Source organism: Natator depressus, chromosome 9, assembly GCF_965152275.1.
Source record: "Natator depressus isolate rNatDep1 chromosome 9, rNatDep2.hap1, whole genome shotgun sequence".
NCBI classification, from domain to species: Eukaryota; Metazoa; Chordata; order Testudines; family Cheloniidae; genus Natator; species Natator depressus.
In genome coordinates this window covers 84,494,508-84,520,021 of record NC_134242.1, presented here as the reverse complement: position 1 = coordinate 84,520,021, position 25,514 = coordinate 84,494,508, and the positions used below count along the sequence as shown (strand labels likewise).

At 45.5% G+C, this 25,514-nt stretch overlaps 1 protein-coding gene across 2 annotated transcripts in view; it reads left to right on the top strand.

Annotated features, from left to right (window-relative positions):
- GAB3 (GRB2 associated binding protein 3) overlaps positions 1-25,256 on the top strand; it is a 106,080-nt gene extending 80,824 nt beyond the window's left edge. The window contains exons 3-10 of one of the 2 annotated variants that reach the window (XM_074963169.1): positions 6,530-6,746; positions 9,288-9,763; positions 13,152-13,207; positions 14,576-14,831; positions 17,583-17,664; positions 19,556-19,658; positions 20,924-21,037; positions 22,134-25,256. In XM_074963169.1, coding sequence (XP_074819270.1) covers positions 6,530-6,746; positions 9,288-9,763; positions 13,152-13,207; positions 14,576-14,831; positions 17,583-17,664; positions 19,556-19,658; positions 20,924-21,037; positions 22,134-22,250 — 1,421 coding nt within the window. In that variant the 3' untranslated portion in view covers positions 22,251-25,256. Of the gene's footprint in view, positions 1-6,529; positions 6,747-9,287; positions 9,764-13,151; positions 13,208-14,575; positions 14,832-17,582; positions 17,665-19,555; positions 19,659-20,923; positions 21,197-22,133 lie in introns of those variants that run through there. The other variant, XM_074963168.1, reaches the window with a different exon arrangement.
- The last annotated feature ends 258 nt before the right edge of the window (positions 25,257-25,514 follow it).

The window sequence follows — 25,514 nt, the reverse complement described above, 5'->3', positions numbered from 1 at the left end:
TTGGAGTTTATTGGGGAAATTGTACAGTAAATTATCTGCAAATAGGAGAAAGTGGGGTAGCCCAAGTACACAGAAGAGAGTCAATCTGGAAATGGAAGTGCAATGGAACATGCTTGAACGAAAAGGCTTAATGCTAGTGGAAAGCCAGCCAGAACAAATGCACCACCCCAGTCAGAAATATCTGCTGGATTAATACCGTCCTTTCCGGAGGCAAAGGGCTGATACCCAGGTCCTCCATATGGGCCATCCAGGGAGAAGCCCCTTGCTTCCATAAGAGAGCAAACCCTGAGGGATCCCTACTGTCACATTTTGATTTCTGAAATCACACTGGCCAAGCTGAATAATTGACTTCTAGCGAATAACTATTTTTGTCTTCAGCTCCCTTTAGCTAGCGATTGATCATCAGGATATTAGGAGGAATTATTTTATTCCAGCTAATAAAGTATATACTACATTTCCATTGTGGGTGCTGCTGAGACATGACGTTTGTGGTAGGTAACTAGTAAAATGTGAAATGAGTGAGTCCGACTTGAGAAGTGAGCAGTGAGAGCAGAGGACTGGGAGCCAGGAACTCTGACTGTGAGTATCTGAATGCTTGGGCAAGTAACCTCTCTGTCTCAGGTTCCCCTCTGTGCAGCGGAAATGATACTCGTTAGGGTGTGATGAGGACTAGCTAATTAGTGCCTCTGAAGGTCAGTGCTGTCATGATTGCTCTTTGATTCCCCTTTTGTTTCAGGGCTTGGAAGTAGGAAAGAGCACAGGTGACAAATAAACACACCCCTAGCCTGTGCTTTGGAATCAGTGGAAAATGGAAGGCAAAACGCCGAAAGAGAGGTGAGCGCTGGCATCTTAATGGACATGGGCAGCGCACAAGAGGGAAAGCAAAGTTCATCAGGTGCAAAGCACTGAGCGGATGTCGGTGAGAGCGATGCAAACCAGGAGGCTCCTCGGTGTGGGAACTATGCTGGGAACGTGCACAGTTAATGAGTGGATTTCTAATGGGATTCTTCTGTCCTCTGGCCCCACCCGCTCTTGCTTTGACTGCAGACTCAGCCTGGGAACCTCCATCCTTTCCTTGAAAAATATCAACCTGTCTGGTGTTCAGCTCCCCGCTGTATCTGTGTGTGGTTTGTTCTTGTAACTCTGACGAGTGCCTTGGCAATGCAGCTGTTGTGGTAGCAGTCACTTCTCTCTGGTTAAAACACAGAATAGTCAGGCAGGGGCAGTTCCTGAGGAGGGCTGAGAAGCTACAACCTCCATTGACAGAGAAGGGTGGGTTACACAGAACCTCTCAGGCTCCAGCCTAACACCTTGTTGTTGAAGACACCTCCCCAAAGGGGCTGTTCTCCCCTTTGTGTGTGTGTCAGGGCAGGGGTAGGTTTCATCTCCGGGGGAGGGGTCCTTATTTTCCTTTTTTTTTTCTTTTTCTCCATGTGAATTTAGTGCTCATGCAAAATGGGTGCCCCACAGAACAGCCCTCCCCTCCCCCCGCCAACCAGCATGGGATGGTATAGGCAGCAGCACAACCAGCTTACCCCCATCGGACTAGATGGCTCTGGTCCTTGTGTGGGCACGAGGGGAATTGTCAAGGCACCTCGCAGTGCTTACTGGAGAACGCAGGGACTACTCCCGCCGCAAGGGACTAATCCCTCCCTGAGCTCACCTGGGGGCAGCATGACCCAGGGCCTCTTTAATGCCATGGTCTGGTCCATTGCCACAAATTGTGGGAGGGTATTTTCATCTCCTTGACTTTTCTGCTGATACGGCCAACATGGAACCCGGCTGGGTGTGTGCTGTGATGGGGACACCTGCCTGAAACGCTGAAGTCATTTCACCTCCATCCCCAAACAGCCATCAGGTGGTAATGACTTTTAGTCTCTAGACAGGATTTGAACCAGCAAATGAAGGGCAAAGAACCTCCACTGAGGTGAGTTATGCACATACGTTGAAGGGCGATCACCCAACTAAGCGTGCAATGGCGAGATCAGTCCTCCAGGATCTACTGCACTGCAGAGGTTGGGTTTTTACTCCTTGCCATCACTTAAGTTGCAAATGAACTCCTCTGCAAAACGGTGCCGCTCTGTTACCTCTTAGTAATATACAGAGCCCAAATCCAAACTGGATGGTGCTACATTCAAAACACACAACCACCCCGCTGCCCACTCCCCAGCTCTTCCTTGGGGCAATTAGCACTAAATGAAGCAATTACTTTGGCAGCAGAGTCAGCTCGCTGTCTTGTTGGGGTGGGGTGGGAGGAGGCAAAATGGCATAAAGCTTATTCTCTGCATTCTCTCTGTAGAAAATGGCCATGCGTAATTTATTCTCCCTGGCTGCTGCAGTATAACTTTAACGCACACCGATTCTATTACCCGCAAAGCCCGCAAAGCTGACCTCGGCTCTTGGGAGCTCACTACAGATGTCAGAACAACCCAAAAGTTACGAAAGGGCACAGCCATGTTCCCCCCATCAGTGCAGTTGACTGTGACTACAATGTACTCCAGACCTAAGAGTCTTTACCAGTGGGATAACTCTGATGCTAAAGGTAGCGAATTGCAGATGGAATTAGTGCCTGTCAATTCTGTGTTTGTATTAATAATCCAGAGAGCCACTGATTTCTCCTTGTTGTGCAGTTTTTTAGATGCAGTCAGATGGTGACATGAACACGTTTTCCTGAGATTCCCACAGACTTAGCTCAGTATATATTTGAGTTGCCACAGTTTAGGATGTAGCTCTAAGAATTCAAAGTCTGAATAGCTCAGTTCACCATTTGAGCCTGTAGAGAGAGTCTTGGTGGTAAAACTTCTGGAAAAGTTTTTTATCTTGTTTGTAATGCTTTGGGCCATCAACACCACCCAGCAGATGTAATACGCTTTAAGAGCCTGATCGTGGAAACACTTACTTTCAGATGTAATCCCTCAGTACTGTGAACAGTGCTACCGAAATCATTCGATGCAAGATTCAGGAAAGCACTTAAGCATGTGTCTAAATTTCAAGTGAATGTGAAAGGCATAGATTTAAGCACATGCTTAAATGCTTTGCTGAATCTGGGCCTAATTGTGCATAGTATTGGGCGCTAATCCGGCAAGAAGAAATAGTTGTCAGACACAATATTGAAAAGAAAAACACAAATCCCCAGTAACTCCATTGCTGATCTTTATATAAAGGTACCAGTACTGGGGCCATTGGTAAGTAGTTGTTTGATTGCTGTGGGCCAGATTTTGCTGGCATTACTTATATTGAGTATGAGTATTACCTTACTTCCTTAGTCTCACTGAATTCAATAGAGTATGGTACTACTCTGCATTAGGCTGGCAAAATGCAGCTCTAAATGGGTTTTTGTACTCTTAGACTAGATAGTCAATGGAGCTGTGCTGCATTTACGCCAGTTGAGGAGCTGGTCCAGAGTCTGCCACGGGGGAAGCGTACTTCTGTGCTCATTATATGGCAGGGGTTTTGTTTGTTTGTGTGGGGGGGTGAGGGGGAGAGCAGAGGTTATCGAACATCAAGGCATACAGGGCCAAATCCTTATTCTGTCTTTATTGATTTGTTTACACTTATACACTGCATCTATCAACAACTTTCCAGGGGCATGCAGAATTAAAAGCTATACACGTTAATCAAATATGTCACAAGAATATTGATGTCAGTTGGAATTGTGTCCAGCGAAGGACTGAGTAAAATCTGAGTTAGGACCTCAGGATCTAGCCCACAAAGTAGGAGCTGGCCCACCTTTTAATGTCTGTTCACAATGAGATGTCTTCAGGATTTCTAACAGGCAGCCCCTGAAATTGGGACTTCGAAGAAATTGACAAGCTTGCTACCACTGAATCTTGATGTAGTAATACTTAGGACCTTGAAAGCATACTTGTGGAGTTCTGTATTTATCAGTTGCTGGGGTTTTGGTGGAATACAGCTGCTCTGATTTATGAAATGTGTAAGTTTTTTGAGACATGTGCTTTGTCCTGGATGGTAAATATCTGCTGATAACATCAGAGTAACACTAATAATAGGGAAAACAATTGGTCGTGGAACAAGATGCACACCATCTGGTGGCCATAATGGGGTAGTGCAGTATCATTGGAATTAATTTCGGATTTCCGTTGCTCACCAGTTACTCAGAAATCTTATTTCTGGATTACATTCAAAACCCGATAGGAAAAAGGATAATTCTCTCTTTGGTGGCTTTTGTAGTTTCTCTCAGGCTTTTTCTCAGATACTTTCAGCAGTTCCCATGTATCTGATCTTCTAGAACAGCCTGTTGGGAGAGGGAGGAGGAATTATGCCAGAACCCGAGGGAATTGTGTTCAAATTCCACAGGGAACTCACAGTGACTGTTCCAAAGCTGCTCAGCTACAAATGGGCCCAAACTGCAAACTGGGGGAGTCAGATTCAGATCGAAACTCCCCCAAAGTTTGGGGAGGACGGGGGCCGTATCTAGGTTGTGGTTCACACCCGGCTTTATGTTGTTCTCCATTCTTCTTCGATCACTAAGCTATTTACTTCCATTTTCAAACGTACCCAAAGCGTTAAAACACAAAGGACACTGTGTGTGAAGGAGAGACTCTAGCCCTGATCCTGCCCCTTTGAAATCGAAGGGCCACACTTTTTGCTCTGGCTGTTTGGTGCTGCACAAAGTGGCCTGCCATTGGGGGTGTGGCATCTGCCAGCCTGTGGCACCCAGTCTCTCAAGAGTCCCTAACTAATGCTGGGGCCATGTAGCACCCACTAAGGGTCTCCTTGATGTCCCTGCCCCTGCCCCAAGTAGAGCTCAGGCACTGGGAGAACTGAGCCCAACGCAAGCTTTGTTATTGGCTTCAGTGGGTGCAGGATCAGGCTCTATAAGAGGACCAGTCAGGGAGCCCACAAGCACATCACATGGGCAGACTGAAAAAGTCACAGCGCCCAATGAAAAGAGAAGTCATCATCAACCTGGGGGTGACAGGTTTTCATTTTCCTAGGGGTGCTGCACTGCAAATACTGCCCCATAAGGGCCCTAGGGGAATTGTAGGTCCTCATAAAGTGGAGGGTAACTTTTTTTTATTTACCTCTAGCCATAGTTTCTGAGTGATTTAGACTTGGCTTTAACCCTTTGGAGCCTAGGATTTTTTCCATACAAAATTTTAAAGAGCACTGGGCACGTTGTACGTTCAGGTGACTGCCACATGCAAGCGTCGGGTTTTGTGCTGGTAATCCCCACTTCCCAAATACCTTGAGGCTCATGGAAAAAAGAGCGTATCTCCGCTGTGTCAGTAGGCTACGTTGCTGAGCCCCTAACTGTGTTGATCATATTGCAGCACATCTCTGGCTCATGTAGGCTTTGTCCAACATTAAGAGACACAAGAAGACTGCAAACAAATTCCTCAGTGCAACAAATCTGGATATTCTGCAAGCAGAAAGTAAAGATCAGTTTCATCCTCAGAGGTTTGGCGAGTGGGAAGAAAACCCCCTCTTGTCTCCATTAATTTCAAATGGGTCTCATGGTTCTTTATTTCTGCTAGAAAAGTTCAAAAACGTACTTGATAAAACCGACTCCTCCATCTAGGTGCTTTCCTCAGAGGAAGTGATTTGTTTTCTTCCTGACCTGAGAGAGGAGTGCAGCAACCAAGGCTATTAGAAAGGGAGCATTCAAGGATTTCAAGGAGAGATGGCTCCAAGCCACAAGATTTGGATGGATCCCCAGTGTTCTGTAGTTCAGCAAGGGTTTGATCTAGGGTTCTGGTTCAGGCCGTTCAGAGTGAAGGGAAGCCAGAAAGTCTGGATCCAAATCTCCCCAGGGTTTCAGGGGTAGTTTAGATCTGAGGTTTTGTTTTAGGCTAACCTCTAGTTTAAGACGATGCTTTCCTGGAACAAAAAGGATCTTCAGGGGCTGGCCGAGGAAGGATCTGCGTTCACATGGATTCTGTGAAATGGCTGTGAGGATCACTCGTTAGGGTGGGGTGACTTACGTGTAATGCACGGTACAGTTAGAACGTGAGCGCTCTCCTCCTCTGTACGGTCTGTGCAGGGAGCACCGGGTCCAAGCTCAGGAACCACTGTGGTAATGACAGTGAGGCTGCCAAGAGGCAGAGACACGGCATTTTCCTTGGGGATTTCCAAATGCCGCAGGCACCTGCTGAATTCCGTTTGTTACGGGCACAAACATGCATGTGTTTTAGGCCTGCCTTTCAGCGCAGATGTTGGGGTCTGTGCCCTGGCCTGGAATCCCCTGCTCGCTAGTCCTGTTCACTCTTTCTAGTGAATGTCCATGCAGAGTGTTTGTGGGAAGAGTGTTTTGGCTGCTGATTTTTTGGACCCTAATGTCTCTTACTGGGTAAATACTGCACATCTTAGAATGTTGCATAAGTTATTGACTTGGCCTCCTTCCCCAGACACTGTTTATGGGGTAGGGAAACAGCGTTCCCAATCAGTATCAACACCTGGTGTGATCTGTGACTGCCCAGTGCTCTTAAGGAATGGGTGGGTGCACAGCGTTTTCGCGGGAGGACGGCTGTGCAAACCCATCACAAGGTGCAATCCTATTACATTGCAGATTCTGTGGAGAGCCTCTCTCGCACCACCTCGTCCCTCCAGCCCTCGCCAGCCGTCTCCACCCATACCTCAAGGGTCGCAGATCCCTCCTCCTCTGTAGGCAGTGCCACCACGGACGCCTCTGCTTCCGAAGAGACCAGGAGTGAGTCGGAGTCAGTCTTCCTCCCCGATTACCTCTTCCTATCAAACTGCGAGACGGGCAAGTTCAATCATATCAGGTAAACCGCATGCGGTGCGCTAAAGCCATTTTACAGTTGATATGTCCCTCTGCCAATGAGCCACATCCTCCATTCCTGCGCTGGACACAGGAAGCAGAGATGGGGGCAAAGGGGCTTTATTCCACCCTTGTGCCTTCCGTATTCATGTTGCCATGGCCCTGTGCAGCCCCAAGCACAGGTTAGAGCAGCCCTGAGGCTGATTTAACTTGCACTGGGCTACCACAGCTCAATAGGGGCCTTTCTGCAGGTGAGACTAGCTGGAGTGCAGCATATTCCAGCCATGACCCTTTCCTCCCAACATCCCCCTTGTGAGCTGCAAGAGGGTGAGGAGTGGGGCTTTAGCACTGGCTCTGCACCCCCGTGCCCTCTTGTGCCAAAGAAATTCTCTGGGGGCTGGTTACAGCCCTTTTACATCCTCAGGGCAGCATGCAGGGGCTGCTGCACATCCAGAAATATGCTCCAGGGTTTGTATTCCCAGCAAATGGACAGTCCCCCTATACGCTTGTCCTTAGTCCCTTTGTCCCCCTCCTCTAAATGGTTGAATGAAATCTTAAAGAACCAAGAAAAGCTCAGCTCGTTCTGCCCCTTCTGGTTCCAAAACCCCAGCATGGCATTAGGGAGGGCTGGGCTTCAGGAAATGGTACTGAGGGTTTGCTGTCCCCCTTGAGCCTGTACTGAAGCAAGGCCCAGGCGGGTGCAGCTAGAGGACCAGGTGCTCCTAGAGGTGCCATCTCTCAGACAGGATTTAAAACTGGGGTTCTGACGGTCAATGGCTTTTAAGGGCTGGGCACTTTTCCAGAGTTCGGTTGTTAACCTCAGCGTCCAGGACACACTATAGGTGAGGTAAGAACATTCCTTCCCCCTAACTTGCCTCTGTGATTGACATGGTCCTAACTGCTGGGCACTGTTGCTATGTGGTGTTAAATACTCGCTGCATGTCTCCCTGGAAATGGTTACTCTTCAGTGGTGGGTGACATCATTCCTATATATAGATATGTCAAATATAGATACCCAGTCTCCAGTCCTGCAGGAAGCACTAACGGCTGTGCTTCTCCTTGGGGGCCGTGGAGGAGAAAGCCTCCTACCCCAGGCCTCAGAGTGGCAGCAGTAGTGGTGGTGTCTGGCATGTTACCCCTTCACATGCTAAAAGCCTGGTGGACCCCTGTATCCGGGGATCCATTGGCTGCCCACAGCCTGCTCCCAACCCTCTCTGTGTGGTGGGGTGCAAGGAGCCCCTGCAGAATTATCACTGTGCTGAGTCCCCTAATCCTGCCCCCAATATCTTCCAAGTGGAACCTCCTCTGTTCTCTGGCAAGGGGGGCCTCTCCATACCCATGGAGGAGAGGGCAGGATTTAGCCCATAATGAGCTATTGGGCAGGTAGCATCATTCTGCCATCAGCATCCACTATGCAGTGAAAGGTGGCACAGGCCTTAGCCAAAGACGATATTCTCAATCCTCCCACAGTTTGGGTTGGAGCATCTGCAACAAGAAATGCTGCTTGATTTATTGAAATAATGCTGTGGAGGCCACTTATTCGTAGTCTGGGTGCGTAGATCCTCTTTGGCTACGATGTTGAGGTTGAAACTCCAGTAGCAACGTGACCCAAGAATTGTCTTCCCTTTTCATGTACGCTACCAGTCACTTTGACAGAAAGGTCAAAACTCCCATTGACTTCAGTGGGAACAGGATCAGACTCTAGTTGGTATCATGGCTGCTACTATAGACTGTTATCCGGCTGGTGAACAAGGATTTAATAAATAGGAAGGAAAAGTGAATGACATAGGTTACTCTGAGCTGTACCCCCAAAGTGCACACTGTCCCCTCGATGAGCATGTACATAACATCACTTAAGACTTTCTGCATACATCCAAAGCCCAGAACCCCAGCCCAGGTGCGAGGAAGATGTCTGGGGTAGACTATACAAAATGCCTCATGCAATCTCCCCTATCCTGATAAAGGTGGAAGGGAGGTTCCTCACAGCAGTGGATCTTCTGGTTCCACCCTGGTTTCCCCAACATGCTGCCACACGCTGAGTTCAATCAGACCAGGTTTCTACACCACACACTGTGTGAGCCCGCTGCATGGCCCCCTTACGTCCAATGCCCCCTCTCTGTACAGCACCACATCCTTTGTAAAGAGAGAATTGGGCTGAATCTGCCACTCGATGGATTGGACCCTTTGTGGAAAATGGCTCCTGCAGTAATGAGTAAAGACAAATACACACAGCACTCCCATGGTGGGTGCTTACAATGGGTGAATGAAATTAAATGGTCAATACACAGTTTCAAAAGTGGGATAGAAAAGCATGAGGCTGGTCTCAGGAACTGACTTAAATCTGGTGAGACTGGATTTTGAATTTAAAAACACAGAAAAGAAAATTGTATGAAGCAGTTGAAGCCTTGGGTTGGTTGTGTTATTGTGGACCAGTGGGCATGTATGTATACCTCGCATATAGTGTGAACTCACTGGAGTACAGACTAGTTCACTTGCAACAGTGGTAGAACGAAGATACAGAATTTGGTCTTTGTCTTCTATCCAGATGTGACAGCTGGTCAAATTCCGACAGATCCCTGGAGCAGGCCTCATCAGATGACGTTTTTGTTGATGCCTTGCAGTCTCAACCCTCCCTTCACGTACAGCCATCTGGCAACGGCGTGGTGCACCAGGATGGGGGCCAGCCAGCGAATCATGGGATTCTACCCAGAAGCATAGACATTAGCGGGCCGTTCAGTGACGTCTCCTCCTCCTCTCCGCTCTCAGGGCCTCCTTTAACACCAACCTTTCAGATTGATAAAAGCCAAGCTGCGCTGCCCTATGGCGTAACCGAACTGGATATTTTGTCTAACACGCCACCACCCCGGCCACCCAAACCAACCCATTTCTCAGACCGGAGCGGGGAGGAGCCATCCAACGGGGCTCTTCAGAATGGACACGGTGGGATCTGCGGGGCTCAGATTGCCTTGGTGCCGAGAAGAATCTCCTTGTCTAGTTTGGATAACGTGCGGCACTGGAAAGGTAACTCTTCTCTTCCCCTCCTGAGCTACTGTGCCGTGACAGTGTGATCACCTCTAAAGAGGTTCTTGTGTCTAAAGCCAAGCTAACGCCTTTGTGAGTGTGCACAGGCTCCTGCTCTGCATGAAGTGGGATCCGAGTGGCAGTGGTTAGGGGTTGTGCTGCCCAGTGAGAGTGAAGGAGTGGGAGGCAAAACTTATGTGTTCTCCTCCTGGTTCTGTGACCTCCTGAGTCACCTTGGGTGAGCCCTGAATGCAGTGGCCAGGTTTTCAGCTCCCCTTGAGACCTGGGTGCTAAGCACTTTTGAAAATCTTGCCATTGCATTCAAATACCTAAATAGGAACTGAGAACTTTTGAAACTCGGGCCCTTCTGTGCCTTAGTATCCCCAACTTCTAGGGCCACTGTGCAGCTCAGTCAGTTACTGACAGGTGATTTATAAATGCCAAGTACCATGGCAACATGGGGTCAGAAGTGGTATCCCTCAGCTACATACAGCAGCACCTGCTCCTGTATGTGGAATTAACAGGGTAAGTACCAGTCAACAGACAGCTGTGATCTCCCCGAATGTGACAATTTGTGAGTTTGTGTGTTGTTGTTAATTTTTAACACACACACACACCCCCAAACTAGGCCTACATGTCAATCAATTCCAAGCTCAAACTTCCACTTAACATGGCTCTTGGAATTTTTTTCATCCTTAGATGAGTCAAAATTCAGGCTTTCTCGAGTTAAGTGCCCCTTTAAGTGCAATACTTCTGCTGCTGCGGCAGGTAGTACACTCCATGGAAGAAGGATGTTTCTTAGCACGTAGAGAGCAAAGGACTGGAAGACAGGAAGAAGCTGGCAATGGGACATAATCCCAGATGAACCAGTGACGCCTAGTGTGATATTAAGCGAATCAGTTGATGTCCCTGCATCTCAATAAAGCCTACCTGGAAAACTGGGGATAAAGCAGGATGCTGTGCTGCACTGGAGCTGAGCGGGACAATTTCACCCGCTCTTGAGACATTGTTTAACAAGAAAAGGAAAAAAAACCAAGAAAGAAAGTGTGAGCCATGGTACAGTGTGACACAAATACAGTTGTATTCTGCAGCGTCTTAGAACAGAATGAGCAGATAAAATATCTAGTTGGAAACTCAAATGTATTGTACAGGAGCCATAACTTTCTAAGTGGAGGCAACAACAGGTATTTATATTCAGCATTATTGATTGGCTTCCTTTATTCTGCAGTTTAAACTGTCACTCGTGCATTGTGCAGAGCCAGGGTGTTTAGCTCTTATAAAAGCCAAAGCGTGGAGAGTTTTGCCCAGCCTGTTTATCAGTGTTCAAGCAATTCTTGGAAGCTTTTAGAAGAAACACCCATAGCTGGAAATAGTATTCTTAATAATCAGTTATGACTGAAAGCTGCCTGTGAAATGTTCTCGGTACTTATGGGGGGGTGTGCGTGTCTCACACACACACACAATCTGGCTAGAGATAGTTAATATTTCTCCGTTCTAATTGACACTGAAGTGCATTTCAGAGGATTAAGTGCCAAAATGTCATATTCTGTGAACGTGCTGCAAGGTTATCTCTGCCTGACAGGGGGCAGCAATGAATTAATAAGCATTGCTTCTTATTTTTTTACCCCAACTGCAGCTGAAGCTGTTTCTGACTTTAAAATATAAAAAGTGTGAATCAAAATTGAGACATGCAATAGACATACAAATGGCCCAGCTGCTTCTCACCAGTTGAGATGGTGAGGTGAGCACACCCCTGGTGAGTTGTCTGTTCATAGGCTTTCTCTACACATTCAAGTCGTACTGCTTTAACTATCCCAGTAGATAGGTAAAGCAGTACAACCCCCCAGTGTGAACTCAGTTGTACAGGTATAAAGATGCTTTATATCGGTGTAGCTTATGGGCAGGGGACTAATCTATGCTGGTCTAAGGCACTTTTATAGTGCTAAAACGGTATGCACACTAGAGCTTGTAGCAGTGTAACTATTTTGGTAAAAAATCACTCCCCTGATCGACACGCTTATACAAGTACAAAATCTGTGTGTAACTGAGAAAGTACAAGTAGCTAATAACAGCTGTCTAGAAAGCTGTTTAATTTGGGTACCAATGATAGTTTCTTTCAGTCTTGTCATCTTTATATTGTCTATTACACTGTTATCGCTACAAAAAACAAAAACAAAACAAAAAAAAACCCACTTCCACTACAGGATAGAACTCTACATCAGGCAGATTGTATCATACTCCATTATATACTATTTACCCTCATGGAGTTTTTTTATGGTATTCCAGAGAAAAGCTCTACAGAATCTCAGTGGGGAAATGGCCCATTTCTCCATTTATAGATATTTTCTATAAAGGGAAATGGATGGACAGTTTAAGCATAGGGATTAAAATAAGGGTTTGAGTGGAAAGAGGCAGCCATTTGCCCTCCCACTCTCCCGAGTTACCTTTTTTATCTGTCAACAAACTCCCCAAAAGCAAATGGCAATATACAGCCATAGCTTTAGAGCAAAATCTTACCAAGCTAACAGAATCTGCCACCCAGTCCTGCTGCTGCTCCACAGGCGCACTACCTCTGTCCACCATGCACTGGAAACAATCACACGAGTTCTGTCCAGCTGCTGATCAACACTGAACACATTTTACAACCTCTTTTACCTCTGTTTTGAAAAGAAAACATATTAAGAACCAAAAAGAAAACACAATAAGTGTCATAAGCCAAATTTGCACTAACAGGCATTGTGACAAAGACCTTTTCACTTGGTGGGGAGGTGGATTTATTCTAAACCACTTCTATGCTATGATCGTCCATCATTTACACATACACGTACTTCTCCTCTCATAGTGCATACTATCATGGATTCCATCTATAAATAATTTGCACTTCCCTAGTGCCTTAGGTCTGAGGATCTCAGAGCACTTTAAGCTTCCCAGCACCCCTTTGTGGTATAATTGTCCCCATTTTACAGATGGGGAAGTTGAGATATAGAAAAGTCCAAAGGTTATACAACAAGTTGCTGACAGAACAGGAATTAAATCTCAAATCTCCTGACTTCTTTTCTCATCGACAAGGATCTTACTCTTTATCTAGATGTGATTAGAGAAAACTCAGAATAGGTTTATAGGTGTGTGCTGACTGTTTCTTCTTTTCAATGTGCTTAAAACTAATATAGCATTATAAGTTGCCCACTCATAGAATTATAGAGAGTTATTTTTTATCTTGTATTTCGTCAGGTTTTCCCATTTCACGAAGACTAGCAAGATATTTCATGAGCTTTAGAAAGTCATAATTATTTTAATGCCATATGCCTTGCTCCAGAATTATATCCTTCAGCTTCCATTCCCTTTTGCTTATTACATTGTTAATCACTGGGGGGTATTTTTTTTTCAGCCAGCATGGAAGGAAGCTCTCTCAGAAGTCGAGATAAGAGGCTTAGTTTGAATTTGGTAAGTACTCTATTTGCATATATTTAAACACTGGCACAAAACAGACTAAAGCACATTAGTTGTCTTGTGACCTGATGCTCTGTTACTCCTCTCCTATGCTCAGCACAGGAATGGAAGAGGAGGGCACAGGTGGCTTTATATCACATTTGCACCTCCTACATCTGGAGTGTGTGGAGGCTTGTCCAGCCCCTGCTATAAGTTAGAGAAGCCTCACAGGTGCCCTGGTACTAAGGTTTTTCATAGCCCCTTACGGGGTCCCTCTTAGCACGCTGGGCAGTCCCCCTCCTGACACTCCTAGAATACCTCTTCTCTCCGATCATACATCCCCTATGCTGCAGGCCTGGAGACAGAGCAGAGCAGAACATGTAGGTCAGCTCTTCACAGAGGCCCTTGCATGAAGGGGTGTTTCCTAGGGTTAAGGGGATAGGTCACAACCGAGAATGGAGCCCATGTGTTGAAAGTTTCTGTATCACTTTGGAGTCATGCGGGTTACCTCCTTTTGGGGGCCTGTTAACTGTCCCAACCCTCAAAATCCCCTATAATGTGGTGATCCGGTTTTTGACTGCAGAGAATTAGCTGATGCTGGTCAATGTTGCTGTGAAAACACATTAGGCAGTGACGTTCCCGCCAGGTGTTCCCTGCCTCCAAGGGCTGAGCATGCTGCCTCTGCCTCACCAGTCCGGGGAGCCTGAGAGCCAGAACTGGATTTTCCCAAATGGGAAGGCCCTCTGCTGCCTTTAGGCTGCTAGGCCAGATGCAGACTCTGTTGTCTTTGACAGATGCCATGTTTTTCTCACATGTGAAATTGATCTTACCCGATTTGTAGTCAATGCCTCTTGATATGCAACCAGCATTAACCTGCATGACATGAATCGCCAGGGTTAATCCTCAGCTATCAAATGTAATCCCTGTGCATGTGTCTCTGTGCTGAGAGCTTTCACCTTTGCGAAGGAATAACTCACCAGATGTTATCCGTTAGATGATGGACACGTGAAAGTGCTCCTTACATTATAAGCCTCCTGTCATTTTGTGGCTCTGATTTGCTGCTGGTGTAGGCAAGTGCTCTTCCTTGGAAGTCAGTAGATTTGAACCTGCTAATGCCAACAATTCATTTATGCCCATGTTTGCAGCAATCATGGGCCTGAGCTGCCAAGTTCAGATCTGAACTTTTCGAAAGTTGGCATGGATGTCTGTCTTGGTAGTTTTGACTCCTGCCATTCCAGAGATAGGCCACCCCAAAAGTTCAGATGGGGGTGTTCAAGCGTGGGGTTTAGTTCAGGCTAATTTGTAGCAGTGTGCAACCTTGCTTGATTATTGGAGTTATTCAGCTGACTGGAACGCTCTTTCTTTCCCTTCTCCTTTCGGAAGCCGTGTCGATTCACCCCACTCTACTCTTCAGCATCGGACAGTACGGAGGACAGTTATGTACCTATGCACCCCAGCACCTCTCCGCCCATCCCAGGATCAGATTGCTCACCCGATGGCTACACTCCCATGAGCCCAAGCTCAGCGACCTTTACCTTTCCTGTAGTCAACAATGACAAACTCTCCAGTCCACTGCCGGAACTTCCCACAGACCTGGAACCACCTCCAGTGAATCGAGATCTCAAGCCCCGTAGGAAATGTAAGGCATTATACCAACCTAGTAAGCAATTCAAAGCTAAGGTACATTGCTATCACTGACCACTAACTTCCATTTCTATGGTACGTGGCATCCCAGGGCGTCACAAGGCACTTCACACATTACAGATGCAGCCAGCTCTAGGGTGGAAGGTGGTAGACAATGGCCTTGAGGGGAAAACTTTTTTGGCCAAGATCACTTGGGCAAACCTCTTATATCATTAAAAGTGCCATGGAATTTAAAAGAACCAAGGTGGTATCCACTCTGCTGGGATGCTGAAGATCCTAGGAGAAAGATCTTAGTGCAATAACCTGCTATGTATTGGCTGTGTTAAATTTAGGGCATCCTGAATGATATGCTTTAATCCAGTGGCCCCCAAACTATGGAGCGTGCCCCCACTTTGGGGGAGGGTGGGGGACACGGCAGGACTCACTCTGTCTCCAGCTCTGCTCCAGGTCCAGCCCCACCCCCAGCTGTGGCCTCGGCCTTGGCTCCTGGCTCCCAGGTTGGCCGCAGCTCTGCTCCTGGACCTGGCCTCAGCCCCTGGCTCCTGGCCCACCCACAGCTCCAGCCCCAGTCCCAACCACAGCCCTGGACCTGGCCCCCCATGGCCCCACTCCCAGCTCCGGATCCTGACCGCAGTTCCCTGGGGTGAGGTGGGGAGGTGGATAGGAGTAATTTCCTTCCAATGGTTTGGTGAAAGGGAGAATTTTTTCCCCATGCCACCTCCAAATCCTCTGTGATTCATACACATCTGGAGGATCCACCTGGAGACAAGATCCATCTTCGCAGAAGCCCTCTATCTCTGCACAGCCCCATGGACCTTCTAGCTCCCTGGGGGCTCCTGGAGGAACTAAGCTGCCCCTGGAATGACCCTTGGCTGAGGAGAGAATTCTACAGCACTGATGGGAAAGCACTGCAGGTTACACTCCTTTGCCATGTGGGCTGGGGAGGAAGGTGGAGAATCTGGTGGAGACCAACAGGCTCACTCCCTCGTCCCACAAATGGAGCGGAACCCCAACAGAGAACCCATAGAGAGGGGCTTCCACTGGGTGGGGGGGGAGGAGCATACTGTGGAAGTGGCACTTCCCATTTCCACATACCCTCAACCTGGGATCAGCAAGTGCAAGCTTACATCCCCTGTCAGAACCAGAGGGGAGTTTGGGGGCCTAAGCTCCTTAGACTACAAGTGGTTTATGTATTGGGCAAAATCCTGCTTGCCTTACTCACACAAGTATTCTTATGGGCCTGCTTTCATGATAGGATGAGCAGGATTTGGCCCATTAAGTAGACAAGAGAAGAGGAAAAATCCATTTCTGTTCCCACAGCCTTCCTCAGCCTATGCCACAGGGTTCCAAAATATGTGATATTTTTATTTCACGCAGCTGCATTAAGATGCTTAATATGCACACACTCAAGTCTTATGCCTCCTTGTTGGAACGCCACAGGATTTGTGTGATGTTCTGGAGTGTACTGAAGTATTTTATACTCCTTCCTGAGATAGCACCCATGGATAAACTAAATTCCAATGGGGAACTCTTCCATCTCTCCCTCAGTGTGTGGGAGTGTTGTGAAATACTTGGCATTATCATAGAAAAAGTGTTAGATTTTGTTACCACGTACAAAATGTGGAGAAACCTGGTGAAATGGGAGAGGATGGCTCAGGGGAAAGGTAAAGCTATGACTTTAACTTCTGGTTGCTGGTTCAAATGCAGCCCAGGCTGCTGTTGATAGAAATTTGTTACCGCCTGGGGGTTGCTCAGTGACCTAGATGAAATGAGTTGAAGGCCGCAATCCATTTCCCCGTGAAGAGATGTTCACGTCACACAAAGCACCATCACACTTGGCACCCCAATGAGCAGCAACCATCTCAGAAGACAGGCCAAGGGCTGGCTGGACCTGGAGACTGAAGTAGCCCCTCCCCTGTGGAAGCATCACTTGCAGACCAGGGTTCAGGTGTGTTCACGGTCATTCTGGAAAGTCTGCTCTCCAGCTGCCCATCGTATTTAGCTGCTCGTTTTAGGATCCACAGAGGACTTTAGTCTCTAGGGCAGATTTAAACAGTCCATTTATTCCACAAGATTTCCTGCGTATAATCTCGCACAAATGCTAGGCTGTATAACCTCGTTTGTTACGATAGTGCCTAGGTGCCAGCCAAGAATAGGGCCTCATTGTGCTAAGCACTGTACAAACACAGGAGTAGACTGTCACTGCTTGAAGAGCTTACTGTCTAAACACACAACACAGATGCAAGGCGGTGTAGGGGTAGAGCACACAAGCAAAGTGAACAATGTGATGGCAGCAAACGGCATGTTAGTTCCAGGACTTTTTGGCAGGTGGAATGGAGAGTTTAGTTAGGAGGCGACCAGCTAAATAGGAAAGGAAGGGAGATGAGGGGAACGGGACAGGGCAGAAGAGGGTAAGAAGGGCAGGTCTAGAGTGAAGCTGAGGTGAAGAGACTGAGGGAGCTGGAGCAAACAACCATTCAGCACAAGGCAGAGTAGGTCCAGTCATAAATGTGGAAAGTTCTCTGAGCATCTGAAGGTTCCTGCTTTGGCTGCTTTGGCCCCTACCAGCTGGAGTTTCTGGCTGGTTCCTCTCTGCAGTTTTTTCACCAAGGCCACATTGAGGGGAGGAGGGTCACCACCTGGCTTCTGGCCCCCCCAGAGTTGAGGGAGGTGTCTCCCATTTATTTATGTTATTAGAGCCATTAATAAATCCTGCTTTTAAAATTCCTGTTGTACCCATCTGCAGCACGACCCCCTCCGCTGGATCTGAGAAACCTCTCCACCATCCGGGAACACGCTACCTTGACCAGGATGTGGACTGTGCCTTAGTAAGTGGATGAGAAACCTGACATTGAAACCTCCTGAAGCATAAGCATTGTGAAATGGAGTTATAAATAACTTATCACATTCCGCAAGAAATAGTTTGTTGGCAAAGTCTATAAACAAACATGCTATGCAAATTCCATGGGACTCCTTCCAGCATTTTACAGGCTTTTGCTGCCATAAAAAAAGGGCTCCTTTTAAAGACAGACACAGTGCACTCCCTTCAGACTGTGCTGTGAGAAATTCTGTGGTTTGGATCTCTTGCAAATTAGCACTACCTGAAAGCCTAAATTGTCTCTTGTGAAGCCTCCTTATGTAACTTTTTAGAAGGCTGGAGCTACTCTGTTCTCTGGTACAGCTGCCATAATGTTAGCCCTCATGACTTCTCATATTTTTCCAGAGGAGAGCAGACATCTTTGTTCTAGAAGATTAATGTGGCAAAGGGAAAACAAACCCAATTTAAAGGCCTGGCTGGCCTGATGATCTGGGGCTAATGTTCTGTGCTGCCATGACAAAATGGAGACTTGATTCCTGCTCCTCATTTAATGTCACTGCAAACCAGTTGTGGGGTGGAGGGAATGCCTCAGATCACTCTCCCCAAACAATGACAAAGTATCAGTGGGCCTCAAAGCGAGTCACAGCCAGGAATTCTTAGCTGGTAGGATCAAAGCAGTGATGTGGGATGAAACATGCTGGCATGGGGAATGGTGACAGTAAGTTCTCGGAGCTGATGGGGAAAGTTTGAAGGGATTTGCCAGTTTCCCCTTGAAAATACCTGAGTGAGCAGAGAATTCTCACAAGCCTTCCTGTGTGGATCCTTTTAGTGCCTGGCTCTTTAACAGTGGCATGCCAAACACTGCCTTTTTCGCTAACATGGCAGGTACTCAGAGGAAGGGCTTGCTATCTGGGAGAAGCTGACACAGTCTGTCAGGGCCAGGTAATCTGGTACCAGCAATCAGAATCTTCCCCAGGCTTCCAGGTTAGCAGTTAAAATCTGGCTAACCCCTGAGGTGCTTTGTACTTGGCATATTCGACAATCCCACAAATTCAGTGCTGCTGCATGAACATCCCTGCTAGCGTGCCATGGTTAATGAACTCTGACACATTCAACTGCTATACAAGGTCTGCGGGGAAGAGGAGCGTTGAGGAGTTCATTCATTGTCAACTAAATAAGAAGTTTTTTGATACTAAACAAACCAAACAAGTTTAAATGACCAAATGTGCTCAGAACAAATAAAGTGACACCCAAAGGGATAACTGTTTGGATTAAATTGTTTATGCTGTATGAAGTACACAGCTAATCTCTGGTTAACTAGTCGTATTGGCCAAGATGCAGTAATTTAGTGATGATTTGCAGTAGGTTTGAATTACATTATACAGACTGCTTCTGACAGTTAGATTAGCAGCTAAATTTTTCTTTTAAAAGAACTGAGTTGCAGACAACTCCAAAGCACAGATAACATGTGTTTGTACTGCATTCAAAGCCAGCCAAGTTGCTTTGCAGGCAGCTACAGTAGCTGATTAATTCATTTCAATCTCAGAAACGGTGGTACCCATACAACAAAGTAACTGCTCCATCAGCACATATTACACAGATGAATGTCTGCCTTCATTTGCGTTCCTTGCTGGAGAATTGCTCTGATATCTCCTGCTTTCTGTCATGCCATAGCTGGCAAACTTTTATAGTGTCAAGATAAATCCCAGAAAATCCACCAGAGATGTTATTGATGTAACTGTAGCATGCTTTATAGCTAAAAACCATTTTTGGATGGCCACTCCATTAAGGCTTCAGAATTAGGGTGAGTTTATTCGCCATATGGGCCATGTCAGACTTTGGCTTCTTTTCAGAGCATCTGTTATTTGCTTCCCTAACCTCTCCTGTGTTTTTCTTCCTAGCAATCGAACGAGCTTTATCTCTCCAGATAGAGACGGTATTAATTCAGCAAGAATATTTGCCAATTCCGTTTCCGGAGAAGAGGAAGAAAGTTACATTCAAATGGTAATCTTCATTTTCACACAGCTATCCTTTGCTCTGTTCTGCTCTGTCACATGCCCTGAGAATTCTCAAGTTCATTTTCTAAGAAAAATGTTCAGCAGATTTGTCCTTTGCCCTCTTTTTAAAAAAAATCAAATGGTTTTAAACTAAAGACACTGGGTCTGATTTACAAAGAGATAAGGGAAGCCTTTTTTCCGCTGTGCAGATCTCAGCTGTTCCCCCCACAAATGTTGCCAAGCAGTTGCAAGAGATCACTGAGATCAGGCATACTTACAGGAGAGCTCATTAAAGGCAAAGGACAACTAAGTCCTTTCACCTTTTACAAGGGCCCCCTGCAGAATCTCCTGGAAAATGACAGACAATCTTCAGTGCACTTCCTAAAGGAACACACACAATGTTGTATAGAACGAGAACTCCTATTAAAGTCTTAGTTGCATTAACCCTACTTCCCATTACATAAAACAAAAACATTGTGTCTTCCTTTTCTTCATTCATTCTTTGGCCATGTCTAGAAATAGGCCAGAACCTAATCCCCTTCGAATTTCAGATGGGGATTGATCTAGGATGCCTAGATCTGAGCCAGCTCTGGCAGATTTGGTTCCAAATCCAAAGCCCGAAGGGGCCAGCTTTCCACTTCCAGTTTGGGAATGATTGCACAAAGAGTTTACACGGTTGGCCGCTCCAAACAGAAATCTTACCCCTTCGCTCCAGACTAAACCTGAAGCTGATCTGAACCTACACAATAGCTACTCAGCTCAGCTCTAGTCCTAATCACACTCCAATTGTATTGTTCAAAAAGCTAAAGCCTTTAACATGTTTGTGATCGTCTGTGACTCTCCATTTTGATATTCAGTTGCGAGAGATGAACCAGAACCATTTATCCATACCCCCAGAACTTTGATGGCTTAGATGAAATGGGATCCAGATGTTAAAACATCCCAGGTTTTGGTTTTGCAAAACAAAATCCTTACTGATGTTTTGCTAAACCTGAATGAAAATCACCCCTGCCCCATTTTGCCCTGTAATTACCCCAAATCAGAGTTCCTGAATTTCTTTGAACAGTCACATAATTAGACATTGTTAGGATCTTGCAATTAGTTGATGCATGCATCCCCTGACATACTATACAAATGATGTGGGCCAGAGCTCTCTTTCTTTGCTTACTGCTGGATTAGGAATAATACTAAACAGTCTGGTCTTTTTCCTTTTAGGATCATGATTTAAGGGTTTTGAATTACTCATTAAAAGTTTCTCTCCTTCCACAACAGGAGCACAGCCAGGCAACATCTCCATGCAGTGGTGCTTTCCCATGGTCAAGGAAGTCCAACCTTGATTACTTAGCATTGGATTTTAATTCCGCTTCCCCATCCCCTGTACAGAAGGTAAGAATCATTTATGCAAATACCACCCTTTTTTGTACATCCTGGTGTCTCTCTCTGATGGAAGCAAACAGACAGAGATTCTCACTTCTGAGTATCCTCAATACAATGAAATCCATCATGCTTTTCCAGCTGATTGCATTCATAACAGGCTCAACATGAACATACTGGTAACGTGATAAAACCACAATTAATGTTTTGACAGTGGTACCAGTATCATGCCTTAATGTGATTCCGTTCACATTAGGCATAATGGCTCCACTGGAATGTACAGGAGTAAGAACATATGGGCAAATTTGTAGGTGCTTGCAGGAATTCTGCAAGCTCTTTTTTCATTCTCAAAAGAGACAGTTTCCCACAAAACTTTCCTGCCAATTTTCCCACAAATCCCATCTGCAGTAACTTTCTGTGATGTGAGTATGACAAAGTAACTTTCTGTGACGTGAGTATGAGCAGGGTCACAGGAAGACATGATATGAGATCTTGTAACAAGGCAAAAATATTTATTAATATTATCTATGTCATTACAGAAGTGTCTTAGATTCTTTAGACACAGTCCGAAGATAAGATCCCTGCTCCAAAGAACTTACGATTTAAATAGACAATGATGGACAAAGAAAGAATACAATGAAAAGCAAATAAATTTACTATAAAGTGTATAGACTTGCTAGTTTGCTGAGTTTTTGTTTAACATCATTTTAACCATCAGTTTTGTTAATATTCCTTTGGGGGAATTGACTTGAGGTTTCTAGGCCTCCTTTAATTTAAGCTCTCTTATGGTTAAAATTCATGCAGGTCATCAGTGTAGCAGGATCTTACTAAAGGCAAGAGAATAATTATCCTTGCTCTGGGATGGAGTTAGCCCATACAGCGTGTTTCCATATCTCACTATGCTGGGCAGGGTGACAAGGTGACAGATGGATAATTCTATGTAAAGCAAACTGCAAAGCAATGCTCTTGTCAGCTGATGTCACTGTAACTTCAAGGTGAAATGAAACAACCAGGAAAGAAAGAAAAGGAGGAATAGAAAACAAAACCAGTTTTACTAGCATCCATGTTCTCTCTAATATAAAACAATTGTTCTTCCTCTGTCCTACAGAAACCTTTTCTCTCGGAAGAGCAGAGAGTAGACTATGTCCAGGTAGATGAACAGAAGACTCAAGCCCTACAGAACACTAAACAGGAATGGACAGATGTGAGGCAATCTAAAGTTTAAAGGAGGAAGGATTGGGGTTTGGTTTTTTGCACTGGAACAACATTGTTAACCAAACAGCTGTAACAGCAGAGTTCAAAGGCAGACAGAGTGTAAGAACCTGGTGGTCTCTAGAGGAATCACATTTTTAAGGGAAAACCTTCAAGTTCAGCTGGAAATAGTATGTTGAATGAGTGGTTTATAGGATTATTAAAGTAACACATTAATCTTCTTTGCCACCCCTTGCAAGCAAGTTACATGGTACAGTTTTATGGCCTGATTGCGGGAGTCACACATTTAATGGTAACAAATGCCACCTACATGTTGCATTTATCTATTTAACCCCGCCTTCTCCCTGTATTATGTAACTCCTTGTTGCTAAGGCTGTTTTTTGATATTCTACAAATATGCAGGTGCTAAGGCTGCTTATAGCTTCTGGTATCGGACAGGTGTTGGTGACTAATTGACCAAGGGCTAAAATACTGAAATAATAAAAAGCAGAACTTTTTTATATATAGAGAGAGAGAGAGAGAGAGAGAGTGCTTAAGCAAACAGAATTTTGGAGAATATTTTTCCCCCAGATATAATGTCTGACTTTGAGTGACACTGTTAGAGACTATAAATAGGTCTTTGCACTGATGGAACTGGAATGCGTGGTAGTCAGCACCCCGACTGACGTTCATCATATTGAATTTCTTCTTTCTGTTGCGGTTCACGTCATCACCGTTTCCGTCCAATTGCTCCCGATGTTTTCGCTCTGGTGTGAGGACTTTCTTCAGCACAACACGGCAGCTCCTCTGACAGGAAGCTGCTGACACACAATTCTTCGCTGGCCAAAAAATAAAAAAAGGAAGCTGTGCGTGAGCCTGTTTCTACAAGCCTTGGAAAGGTTGGCAAAATATCAAGCATGTTTTTGTCTGAAGTGCAAAAGAAGAAATGCAAACAAAATTCCTGATAACGGTGATCGACCTGAGCATTTTGTTAGCCTCATCCTAGCAAAAGAGGTAATTAGGAAACACAGTCTTAGTCGGGCACTCAGGTAATAATGAGGGAAGGAGCATTGTTAGGCGAGCAACTCTGCCTTGTAAAACAGCCACTTAATACACTTCAGTGATGTGAAGACCTGTATTCAGGAAGCTTATTTTCTTTAGTATTTCTTATGGGGGCAATCTCAGGATCAGATAAGTGTATGTTTTATAATGTATTTAACTTTATTAGTTTGCTTAAAATCCTTATTTCAAGATGTGCACAGGCAGTTCAAATCAAGAAAGTGCAGCACCCTTCAGTTATCTCATTGGGTTCAGTCTTGAAGTCCTTACTTATGCAAGAGATCCCACTGGTTTTACTGGGACCACTCTTGTGAGCAAGGACCTCAGAATCAGGAGCTTTATGAAGGATTTTCCTTCATGCTGGATCCAAACTCACATTCCTCCTCCTCATACCTGCTGATATCACACTATGTTACTGTAAATTATTGACATCCAAAAAATGCTGAATTACCAAACTGGGATTAGAAAAAATGTTGTTTATGTCAAAGAAATGACTCTGATGTCCTTTCAAGCTTCTATCATATGTTTCATGCATTTTGTATTATTGTCACGCATTTGGGCCCATAGGAAGGTTGAAAGCGATGACTACCTGATTCTCACTGTACCGCTAGTAGAGGGCAGCTTAGTTGATGGAAACATCATTTTCTCCTACCTCAAGACAGCTGAAGTGTTTGCAGTTCTTGCTGCTTCATCAGAGCAAAACACATTTGTGACTCTGCAATGAATGTTTGTTCAGTTTTGCTAGTGAGAATGACAGGGTTTATCTGTGCATTTATTGACTCGGAGGCAAATCACACACCCCAGTCTGCAGGCACCAAGTGTCATGGATTAGAGCTGATTGGAAAATGGGGTGTTTCTGCCTTCTGCAGAAAAGGTTGACTTTTTGTCCAAAAAAAAAAAAAAATTGGCTGAAAAATGCCAATTTTGGCCAGAAAGATATAGACAAAAGCTCAATGTTTTCTGCAGAAAGCACGCATCTAGTGAAAATTTTAATTTTGTTGAAAAACCAATTTTCTGTTGATAAACAGGTTAGAAAGAGGGAAATCTTCAACCAGCTTTATCCTGGATGCAGTTTTGCTGCATGAGAGGCAGGATTCAGGGAGCCTGCCTGTGCTCAGTGGTACAGAGCACACCTCTGTGGAGGCTGGCACGGATCCGAAGTACCACACCTACAAAGAGGTTTGCCTTCCTGCCCAAAAGCATTCCCTTTATTTTGAGGAGGTAGGCAAGATATCCGCCTGTGTCTATTGGGCTATGCCAGTGTTTCCCAAACTTGGGACACCGCTTGTTCAGGGAAAGCCCCTGGCGGGCCGGGCCAGTTTGTTTACCTGCTGTGTCTGCAGGTTCGGCCGATCGCGGCTCCCACTGGCCGCGGTTTGCTGCTGCAGGCCAATGGGGGCTGTGGGAAGCAGCGGCCGGTACGTCCCTCGGGAAACACTGGGCTATGCAAATGGTCAGTCGCTGAATGTGCTTTGTGCATACTGAAGTACTGACAAGGAAACACAAGACAAGGTGAGCTTTACAGCAAGAGAGCAGCACGCTTAGGAGCAGTGACAGGTACAAATCAAAGCAGGTGCTACCCTAGAAGTGGGGGAATGAAATTGCATTACACTGCCCTGGCGCCCAAATGCTCAGTGATAGCGAGATAGCTTCTCAGTCATTTTAAAGTAAAACTTTAATAAAAACCATTCTGTGTTTTACTGGAATATGTTCTCCATGATGTAAGAAAAATACTCTGGAGCAGAAAAATACAAAGTCAAAAGTTTTAAAGAAAAATAGAAGGGGATGTTTTCCCCCACTATTCTTACTTCTTTGAAATATTTAAACTTTGGCAGATTCACTGAAGGGTCACTGAGGAGTCTAGAAAGTGTCTTTTCTGTCAATTTTCAGAGTAGCAGCCGTGTTAGTCTGCATCTGAAAAAAGAACAGGAGTACTTGTGGCACCTTGGAGACTAACAAATTTATTAGAGCATAAGCTGTCATGGGCTACAGCCCACTTCATCGGATGCATAGAATGGAACATATAGTAAGAAGATATATAGATATAGATATATGTATACACACACACATACAGAGAAGGTGGAAGTTGCTATACAAACTGTAAGAGGTTCATTAATTAAGATGAGCTATTATCAGCAGGAGAGAAAAACTTCCATCCCACCATCAACTTCAGCCTAGACCAATCCACACAAGTGGTCCATTTCCTGGACTCTACTGTGCTAATAAGCGATGGTCACAT